At 33.2% G+C, this 11,266-nt stretch overlaps 1 protein-coding gene across 1 annotated transcript; it reads right to left on the bottom strand.

Annotated features, from left to right (window-relative positions):
* Positions 1 to 1,404: 1,404 nt before the first annotated feature.
* Positions 1,405 to 4,742, bottom strand: LOC111785395 (yrdC domain-containing protein, mitochondrial-like). Its single transcript, XM_023665803.1, has 5 exons — positions 4,555 to 4,742; positions 4,232 to 4,463; positions 2,583 to 2,758; positions 1,938 to 2,229; positions 1,405 to 1,852 (listed from the first exon to the last, which is right to left on the bottom strand). The coding sequence occupies exons 1-5, from the start codon at positions 4,646 to 4,648 to the stop codon at positions 1,783 to 1,785; spliced, it is 864 nt and encodes a 287-aa protein (XP_023521571.1). The 5' UTR covers positions 4,649 to 4,742; the 3' UTR covers positions 1,405 to 1,782.
* Positions 4,743 to 11,266: the final 6,524 nt, after the last annotated feature.

The following is an 11,266-nucleotide window of genomic DNA, read 5'->3' as shown; positions in this document are numbered from 1 at the left end:
TCAATTTGTAATCAAATACCCAAAAAAACAACTTAACCATTCATTTGGGATGAAAATCGTTAATACCATTAATTTTGGATGAAAATCGTTAAATACTTTGTGTCATGCTCTGCGACGAGGCACGCTATGTCAAATATGTTGGTAAATAATGTCTATATCACTCTGTTTATATCACTCATCATGTCTTAGACATTCTGCAAGTGGATATACAAGATTGAATTAGATTGAATTACCTTCATGATCTGTTTGACAAATATAGAATGAATTACCTTCATGATCAAGAGTAAAGAAAATTTCATGATCAAGAATAAAGAAAATTTGTGATTCAAATTAATCCACAAGATGTTTTAATCAATAACATTTGAAGTTCTAAATACAAGAATTTGTTAAGTTTTTTAAGCTCTAAATACAAGAATTTGTAATGAAAAACTTAGCTAAAATATGAAGTTCAAATACAAGAATTTGTAATGAAAAACTTAGCTAAAATAAATTATATTCTAACTCCAAAATCTAATGTCTCTGATCAAAGAAAATAATGCTTACTTTAGTGATAGGTAACTCCCAAATTAGTCCAAATTAGATGGACTAAGATATGATAATGCTTACTTTAGTGATAGGTAACTCCCAAATTAGTCCAAATTAGATGGACTAAGATATGAGAAATACTCATAGCCTCCCTGTTAAAATGACTAGTTAACGGTGGTATGTGGGTTACAATATAACTTTAACTCCTATATTTAAAACTAGTTTAAATATGACAAACAAATAGTCTGATATAAGTGCAATGAATAAAATGTGCTTATTAGTCATCTTTGGACTNTCACTCATCATGTCTTAGACATTCTGCAAGTGGATATACAAGATTGAATTAGATTGAATTACCTTCATGATCTGTTTGACAAATATAGAATGAATTACCTTCATGATCAAGAGTAAAGAAAATTTCATGATCAAGAATAAAGAAAATTTGTGATTCAAATTAATCCACAAGATGTTTTAATCAATAACATTTGAAGTTCTAAATACAAGAATTTGTTAAGTTTTTTAAGCTCTAAATACAAGAATTTGTAATGAAAAACTTAGCTAAAATATGAAGTTCAAATACAAGAATTTGTAATGAAAAACTTAGCTAAAATAAATTATATTCTAACTCCAAAATCTAATGTCTCTGATCAAAGAAAATAATGCTTACTTTAGTGATAGGTAACTCCCAAATTAGTCCAAATTAGATGGACTAAGATATGATAATGCTTACTTTAGTGATAGGTAACTCCCAAATTAGTCCAAATTAGATGGACTAAGATATGAGAAATACTCATAGCCTCCCTGTTAAAATGACTAGTTAACGGTGGTATGTGGGTTACAATATAACTTTAACTCCTATATTTAAAACTAGTTTAAATATGACAAACAAATAGTCTGATATAAGTGCAATGAATAAAATGTGCTTATTAGTCATCTTTGGACTAATTTCATAAATTTAGCTATCTGAGTTCATTAAATGCAACTTAAAGTATATTTAATTGATCTCTTTTTTGAAGCTCAACTTTGCACGACATATAAGAGAGAGAGAGGTCTCCAACGTCTTCTAGAATTTCTTATGATGAGCTCACCATAGCTTGAATATAAGTATATAAGGTTTGTTGTAGCTTCTTGACTCTCGTCCTTGTAATTGGACCTTGAGGTATGAAAATTCCTTGGTCGTGCCTAAAAAAATCCATCGCAGTCTCTATCTATAATGACTAACAGATATGGTTTGGGAAGTGGAGAAGATTCTGATACTCAAGCAGCACTATCTGCATCTTCTAACAGTGAATACCTTTTAAGTGTTGCAACAGTCTGCTCCTTAGCACTGCAAATGTAGAATCAACATGAATGATACACACCATGGTTTGAGTCATACAACGAAAATAGAAGAATCACAAGAACAAACATACCTTCCAGCTCTGATTATCTTAAACGTCCCTCGCTTGGTGAGGTCGATAATCGTAGAACCTGCTCGTCCAGCAGGAAGAACGCCGCCATCATATACATAAGCACAGTGTTGCCATAGGTTTTCAAAATCATTAACACAGACACTGCTTGGTTGTCCACTTAAATTAGCACTTGTAAGAGCCAATGCTGTCCCTGATCTACGGGAAATAAGCCTAATGAAGTCAGCGTCGGGTACACGGACTCCTATACTCTCCAATCCAGGGTTCAGAGATTTCTCAAGAATACTCGACTCGCCTACAAAAAATCTAAATGTAAAAAACTCAGACTACAGGAAGGTTAGAGACTAAAATCTAAATGAACATATTCTTGGATATGTAGGTGTGACAGTCCAATCCATTAATAAGGGATATGTCAAATTAATATCTTGTTTCCATAGGGAGAGGACCCCTCCCAGAGTACTCTTTAGCATTTAAAAAAAATTAAAACGGTTTAATCAACGTAAGAACAGAATATCCAAAAGATTGTTTCAACCCGCCCAACAGAAGCCGAGTACGCTACCCAAAAAAATAGTTACTCGTCTACTTTCTTCAATCAAAGAATGCTCGTCAAGGTTACATTATCAAAAGAAAGAGATTTGTAGTACAAACCTCTTTTTAGTACAACGGTCACCGGTCCTGGAAGGAGAGAATCGAGCAAACCATGAGGCAAATGGTCTGCTACAGCAAAACGAGTTATGTCAGAGACATCGCCAACACAAATGGCGAGAGGGCTCGTAAGTTTACGTCCTTTAATTTCGTAAATCCTATTGACTGCTTCAGAAGAACTGCAAAATTAATCCCAACAGAAACCAGTTACATAAATGCATAGTGCAACATTATTAAGTTTAGAAATGGTTAATTTGTGCATATAATTTCACAAACAGGATAAACCATCTCCTTCCTATTCTGTTCATCAATTTTTTACTCATACACTTCCAAAATGAATACTGTGCTACCCTCCTTTCTTAGAAACACATTTCATGACTTAACAAGAAGAGTGTTTTAAAAGATTGAAAAATTATTATAAAACGATGCATAATTGATAACCAGATCCTGAAGAGTGCCGAAACAATTATGTTTCAACACTTTCACCATTGAACCAAGAACACTGTTGATCTACCAGCCATAAACCAACTTGCATTCCACGAGAATAAACCAATTGCACAACTGAAATAAGTGTTGCATTATCATTGAAAAGTTCAACTTTATACCAGTATTCAGACTTCTCGCAATCCATTTAATCAAAGACCAAGAATTAGAAAATCGTTTGCTTAGCACCAAAACCACTCTTCTAGGATCGAAAACAAACTCAACCGTACCCTCCTTCACCATACACACTTCCATTTGCAAAGCAACAGATTCCTTAGCCATCTTCTCAAAAGAAAAAGATGTCCAAGCAATGAGAGAAGCGTAAGGACATTAAAAGAGTGGAGGAAAGTTCAACAAGTACTCCTAGTTTTTCCTCCGTGCCTGTGAAATAAAGATCGAAGACCTTCCCATGAAGATTCTCCCAAGCGACCCTGCAACATTTTCCTTTAGTATTTAAAACTAGCTACACCCATACCGAAGCCTCTGTAAGACATCTTTTCCTGAAGAAGAGCCCCTTGCTTGGCATGAAACTAAATTGTAGCCAAGCGATCCTTCACGCCACTGCCACCTAGTAACAGTACTAAAGAAGATGACCTCCCCCTACTTCAATCCATTACCACCACATTTCCCCCAGAAGACTATCTGCCAACTCGAAAAAGTCTCTCAATCTTAGCAACCATGAGAGACACTCATGCGCCGTACGCTAAAACGAGCTTGGGCAACGATCGACTGTTCCCACTCGCCACAATCGGGGGTGCAAAATCATCGTGTGAAGCCAAGCCCAAAACATCGTGTGCGGTCAAACAATTGTCTCTTCGTTGAATAGGGAGAATTCATAAGGCGTCTCATCTCAATGAAAGGCAAACATCGACTAGCGAGCATCAAACAACCATGTGCCACCCACGCTCATACGATCAGTACTCCTGACTCAACCAAGATCTTTCACCAAAAACCTTTGTACTAAACAAGATCACAAATACAATCCTCTATTTTTAATAAATTTTGGAAGAATCAGAGGTTCTTTCCCACCTACACCTACCATGAAGACTTCATCTTAAGAAAAATCTATATTACAATTGATAAAACTCCTTCATAATTGGCAAAAAGAAAAGAAACTCACAAAATAGAAAAGGAAATTACAGAAACAACCCATTAAAAGGAATGCATACCAAGCATCACAAGCGAGTCCGTAAAGAGTATCAGTGGGGACTGCAATAACCTTCCCAGCCTTAAGAGCTTCAGTAGCTTCTTGAGCAAAAGCTTCAGAGGCAGGGCGAAGAGCTTGCAAACTGTTCTCCACGCGCATACTACATTTTTCCAAACTCCATACCGTTTTAGGAAAATTCAACCTCGATCCTCTATTGTGATGCAAGAACGAAACAAATCCATAATTCGGAGCACCTAATATCGCAATGAAATGTGTAAATTCATGTTTGAATCCTCCAATAATCATACAAAACAGTTAAAAAAGCGTTAAAAGATTAAACCGAACCTAGCTGAGAAGAGGGAAACGTCGCAAACGTTCTGATTAGAGAGAGACCCTCAACCATTTTCGCCGGAAGTGTGTTCATTGTGGTCGGCAGCATAGCAGCCGCTGTCAACTCGAGCCCTAGTTCCAACCGTCGTCACCAAGAAGCCAACCCCAAGCGGGGTTTTGCAGAAAAGGACCAAACTCTGTTTAAAATAAAATAAGAAACTTCATACATTTATTAATTTAGTTTCTAATTTGGTAAAAAAAGAAAACTTTTATCCACCAAATAAAAATAGTAAATTGTTCTTAGAACCATAAATTAATATAATTTGTTTAAAAAATATTCTTCCAATATTTCAAAAATACTTACGACTTTTAAATTTTAGTTAATACTTTTCACCTTTTAAAAATAATTTAAAAATATTATTGTTGGACGATGAAATTCTCACGTCCCCTAAGTTAAGGAATGATCATGGGTTTATAAGTGAGAAATACTAACTTCATTAGTATGAGCCCTTTTAGGGAAGCCCAAAGCAATGTCATGAGGGCTTATATTCAGAGTTGACAATATCATAACATTGTGGAGAGTCGTGTTCGTCTAACATGATATCAGAGTCATACCCTAAACCTAGTCGTACCAATAGATTGGTAAATTAGTAAAATATCTTTAGCCTAATATAAGGTTGTTATGTATATTTATGGAGTCTATGCATGGACCAGTCAAACATGTTTTTTATTTTTTTTATTTTTTTTTTGTTACAAAATATAATTATTAAATGAGAATTATTACTTAAAAAAAATATACGAATTTTGTCATGGTCATTGCATGCCTACGTCATTTTTTTTTTTTTTTAAATTACAGGTACCTCATTATTTATTATATAATCACGAACGTTTATCTCTTCCACGTCATCTAGCCAAGAAGCTGCCATGTCACAATTTCATTAGAATTTTCTTAAAAAAAAAAAAAAATCAAATTCCAAATTTATTATTTAACTTTCAAACCTTATTAAATAGTGGAAGGAAACAGAAAGTTTAGCCAAGCTTCCAAGGACTTTGACTAGAATAAATTTAGAAAATAATAAATGTTCATGATTAAAATTTTATTTAAACAAAAATTTAAATATTAAAAAAAATGGAAAAGGCGATATGACACGTCAGCAACGAATGTGAACTATTGAAAAAATAGTTAAACATGACGTGTACTCTAATAAATTATCTTCGCTCAACATTTCTCCGTGACATTTATACCCTCATTTGTTTTACATATTCAAAAGGTCAAATATAATAAAATAAAATAATATAAGGGGTAGAAAAGGAATTTCACTTCAATACGAGCAAAATTCAACTAATGTAATAAAGTATGACATCAACCAAAAGTAAAAAGTTCAAATCTTTTACTTACGGGAATTTTAATCCTTAAATTCACAAATTTATGTCAACCCGCATTTATTCGATAAAACCATTTAATAAATTTATATTTAATAGGCCTTAAATATATTTATTATTATTATTATTATTTGTATGTATGAATTAAATACAAAATAATTACGTACCATTAAAATTTTAATTTTTCATAAACTTTGTTGTTTAATAAAGAATGGAAGATATAAAAATAAAGTGTAGAATGGACCAAACCACAATATATTAAAATTGCAAGGACTAAAAAGTAAATAATTGATAAAGTATTAAAACTTCGAAATAAAATAAGGATTTAAAAAATTAAAATATTGAAGAAATACGTAAGCGTGACATCCACAGAATGACGTAAGCAAATTTGTCAAGTGAAAGTATTGGAACAATTTGTACGGTAGAAGAAGGAAAAATAAATCATAATTAATAAATAAATAAAATGGAGCAATGATGGCGTGCCACGTAAGCCGACCTGCTAAGTTATGGGATATCTCGTCCATTATTATTATTAAAAACAAAAGAAAAAAAAAGAAAAAAAAAAAAGAAGAAATATAATGCCTTCAATTACAAGTTTACTTTTAAATATTTTAAATGTGTTTGAATAAAATTTTCAAATTTGTTTTTATTTAATTAAAATTTTAACTTTTAAATAAAATTTAAATCTTTTTGTCACGAATAATTGACTCGAACTTCAATGCTTTAGATAATAAATAATTATTCGAGAGAAAAATTCTAAAAAATAATTAACATTTTTTTATAGAGACGTGAAAACTTCTACTAGTATAAACGCATTTTAAAATCGTGAGATCGACAGTAGTGAACAATATCTGTTAGTGGTAGGTTTGAATTGTTACATACCTAAAGTTAAAGTTAAAGTTTGAACTCGAACGACTCGGAGATAACATAGTAATTTAACTTCTTTTTAAAAACATAAATTCATAATAGTTATATAATTTATAAAAGCATGTTTGACATATCTTAGAAATCAACAGCCATTATCTTCACAACATGATTGACTACTTCACAACATAATTTTTTTTTTTTAATTTTTTATTTAAAGACGCTTAATGAACACGGAATTGAAAGGACAAGGCCGTTTGGTTATGCAAATAAATAAATAAATAAATAAAATTAGATATCTGTATTTTTTTAGATCCAACCAATCGAAGAACACAAAAACCGAAGACGAAATGACCAAAAATCCTCTGATTCGAAAAGTAAACAGAGCAGGAAAAGCGATCGGAGAAGAGATTCAATGGATGATTCAGAAGAACATTCCAAAATCGAAATCACATTACCAAAATCCACAATAAATTTGTTTATATACAGAATCGAAATCTTCGTCTCCTCTACAATATACAATTAACAACAACAAAAACAACAGAAATTGAAAAACAGAGACAATAATTCGTCGCAGCGGATGGAGAACGAGACCTCGAGAGTAACCGATCAGTGAGCGAATTCATAACGAACTCGCTCACTCGTCATGACTCGGACTGAACTTCCGAGTTGTAGCCACTGGAATTCGTAGCCGGAGTGATCGGAGACGAAGTTAGGGATTCGTTTTTTCTCCGATCACTTTCGAATCCTTCCGGCATCGGTTTAACAGTTCTGAAGATGCTTTTGAAGATCCCGATCAGGATCTTACCTCTTCTCGGCGGCAGCTCTGAGAATCGCTGCTTCGGTTCTTTGGAATCCATTGATGGAAGTAGAGTTAAGAGGAGTAAGAAGTTGCAGTAGCGGTGGGAGGAGGCGGCGCTGGAGATGGTCTGAAAAGATGGAAATTGGGGAATTATGAGAATATTGAATTAGAAATGAATCAGGAAGCTTAAATAGGGAAAAAAAAAAAGGGCAAATTGGGTATTTCGCCCTTACATTAGCTTGTTTAGGAAGGCTTCTAGAGTAAGAGAGGGGGGCATTTTGCAATTATTGGAAATTTAGGGGTCATATTGCAATTGACGTGGAAAGTTGTTAAAAGTTGTTATAATTAAGTTGCATATAGTGGGGTAGCCCTTGTCGGAGAATTGAGTTTTTCTAGCTATCCCGATTTGATCCTGCATCAATAAAATATATTGAAATTTTTTACGAGATCTATCTTTTAGACGCGATTTTGTGGTAATTACGAGTTATGTGATAAGATAATATGTCGCACAAAAATCACCAAACGAGGTGATCAACGTCACTCAGTGTATAAGTGGACCTATGTTTCTAGTTCTAGCGTTGTAGGATTGTCTTTTTGAGCCCATATGTTTTGAGCCCAAGTAGTGATGATTGGAGCACCCTAAGGTGCTAGAGAGGCATGAACCCAAATTTCATAAATATTTCATAGCTAATTTATGAGGATTACAAAGATAAAAGAAGCGACGTGCGAGCGAGAAGACTGTTCTCTGAAGAGGGATAGACATAAGGCGGTGTGCCAGTAAGAACGTTGGGTTCCGAAGGTGGTGGATTTGGTGGGGGTCCCACGTCAATTGGAGAAAGAAACCAGTGTCAGTGAGAACGTTGGGCCCTGAAGGAGGTGGTGGGCCCAAGTAAGGACGCTAGGCCCCAGAGGGGGTGGATTTGGTGGGGTCCCACATCGATTGGAGAAAGGAACGAGTGTCAGTAAGGACGCTAAGCCCTGAAGGGGGGTGGTGGGCCCAAGTAAGAACATTGGACCCAAAAGAAGGGTGGATTTGGTGGGGGTCCCACATCAATTAGTTGAGAAAGAAAACGAAACACCGTTTATAAGAGTATAGACAATATCTGTTAGCAGTGAAGTTCGGTCGTTACATTCATTTTCAATGACTCTTTTTACACATCAATCAGCATATCCTTACCGTAGAGAAAATGAATATTTATATTCATACGATGAAATCTATAAAAAAAAAAACATAGGACTTATATACATATACCTTAACCAAACCATCTTCAATGTATGTAATTGATCGAAGAGTAATTACAGGTCTAGTTCCCCCACTCTAGTTCTTTAAAATTCCAATAATAACATCAAATTAATGTTTACCAATCACACAAAGTCTTCCTCACATCAATCCTCCAATAGGGCAATGGTCGGTGAAGCTTCGTAGATATTTCAACTCTAAATCAATGCATCATCCATGAAGGGGGACAAGCAAAGATATCAAAGCCCCACTTTTCTTTTTGTGTTAGGGCAATCACAGACCACAGGTTTTTTTTATGTCTTTAATCCTTACCACGATCGAGCCTCGAGATGAGAAAATTGGGTCCATGGTTACGTATGCCCCGGACCGTGGAGTTCATGTGTTCGCTTCAACTTAGCTCATGTTAATTTTATTTTAAAATATAAAGGAAACGAGAAAATTCCTAAAAGACTCGAAAAAAATTTGTTCTCTTAACCCAAAGAGGGTTAAACAATGGAGCAAGTCTGACAAGCACCACATCAGTATGCAATTTCATTATCTTTTACAAATAATGTTGTCCCCCAAGTCAAATAAGTTTACATCGCGAAGATATGTTATGTTTTTCTTATTTAGATTTTGACAATAACATTTCGAGTAAATGCGTACATCAAATTCAAAGATGAGTTAAATGATGCCTACAACGCTAGAACTAGAAAAGACAATCCAAGAGGGCACCGACAATCAAAGATAAGAAGGGGAATACACGTGATTGACTCATTACTAATGTCAAAGAACCTCGAACAAAGTTGCCACAAAAATCGTTTATCCTCACGTAACATAGAGATGCATATGCTACTTTGTGATGCTCCGAGCAATTCGATCCCTCTTTTGGAACCAAGAAATAAAACATAGGTCCACTTATACACTGAGTGACGTTGATCACCTCGTTTGGTGATTTTTGTGCGACATATTATCTTATCACATAACTCGTAATTACCACAAAATCGCGTCTAAAAGATAGATCTTTGTAATCCTCATAAATTAGCTATGAAATATTTATGAAATTTGGGTTCATGCCTCTCTAGCACCTTAGGGTGCTCCAATCATCACTACTTGGGCTCAAAACATATGGGCTCAAAACATAAGTCCATTTCATTTTTAGGGCTTAACAATTTTGAGCCTATGTATAAAAATCTTCTCAATTTCTGCAATATTTCAATTCTTTTATATACAATAATATCATTATTTTATTTCTTTTATATGTATAAATTATTATTATTATTATTATTTTAATTATGTCCTTAGGCATACCTACTTAAAATAGATAATTCTTTTTGTATGGATAAATTAAGTTTCTTTTGATTATCCTTCCATTCAAATATATTAATAAAATAATATTTAAAAATACGATTGTAATTTTATATATTTAAAAAAAAAAATAAAGAGTTTCTATTTTTAATACAATTTGTAGTAATTTTTTTTTATATTATTTTATAAAAAAAATGTTTTATGTATAAAAACATGTAATTATGGTTAATTAAATGCGGGTTAATTAATGGGAGGGGGGTTGTGGGTGTCACGTTCTCCCCCATACAAATATTTTTAAAGTCAAGTCAGCCAATTTCACGGCCCACTACATGCCGTCCATTTGGAAAAATTCAAAATCCTCATTGCTGACGTGTCTCGTCCTCATTGGTGGTTACGATCACCCACACGGGTCATGAACCTGGACTTTTATTTATATTAGAAAAATTAAAAACAATGGAAAACCAATGGAGGGAGCACTGACACACATCCTCGGTGTCTACCACCAATCAAACTCAGCGGTGATCCAATGTACTAAATTGACCAAGTCACTTTATCATTTCCCATCAACGGAATCTTTCGATCAAACAAGCGCGTTCACACACATAAACATATAAATTAATATTTTTTTTTCTTTTACCAAATAACATGCCTTTTAAAATCCACATATTTATCGTATATGAATTAATGATTTTAAAATTTATCGGATAATTTTTAATAAAATATAAAAAATATAGCGAAGATGCTTTAATTTTTAATCCCTTTTTATCTTTTTAAAACACTTTATTAGAATTTTTTTAAAAATTTTATATTTATTAGACGAAAAATTGATAGGTCAACCATAAATTATAAAATTCACGACAACATGATAGATATATACATAAAAATTTGCTACTCAATATGATTTTTTATTTACTATTTATATTTATTTAATACCTACTTTGAAATAAATTATTAGCTGTAATTTATAATTTCCCTAAAAAGTAAAACAGCATTATTGTTGGATAAACCAAAATTCTCCATTAATCACTTATTTAGGGAAATTTTTTTGGTTTTTTTCTGTCTTATTTAATGTTATAATAAAGGAAATTTAATAATTTTATTCAATATAATCCATAATTAGATAATAGTTTTTTGGATTTTTTTTTTTTTTT

The sequence above is a fragment of the Cucurbita pepo genome, unplaced genomic scaffold, assembly GCF_002806865.2.
Source record: "Cucurbita pepo subsp. pepo cultivar mu-cu-16 unplaced genomic scaffold, ASM280686v2 Cp4.1_scaffold000480, whole genome shotgun sequence".
In the NCBI taxonomy this organism is placed as follows: Eukaryota; Viridiplantae; Streptophyta; class Magnoliopsida; order Cucurbitales; family Cucurbitaceae; genus Cucurbita; species Cucurbita pepo.
Note: the sequence above shows the minus strand (reverse complement) of the source record. Positions and strands in the feature narration are given on the sequence as shown.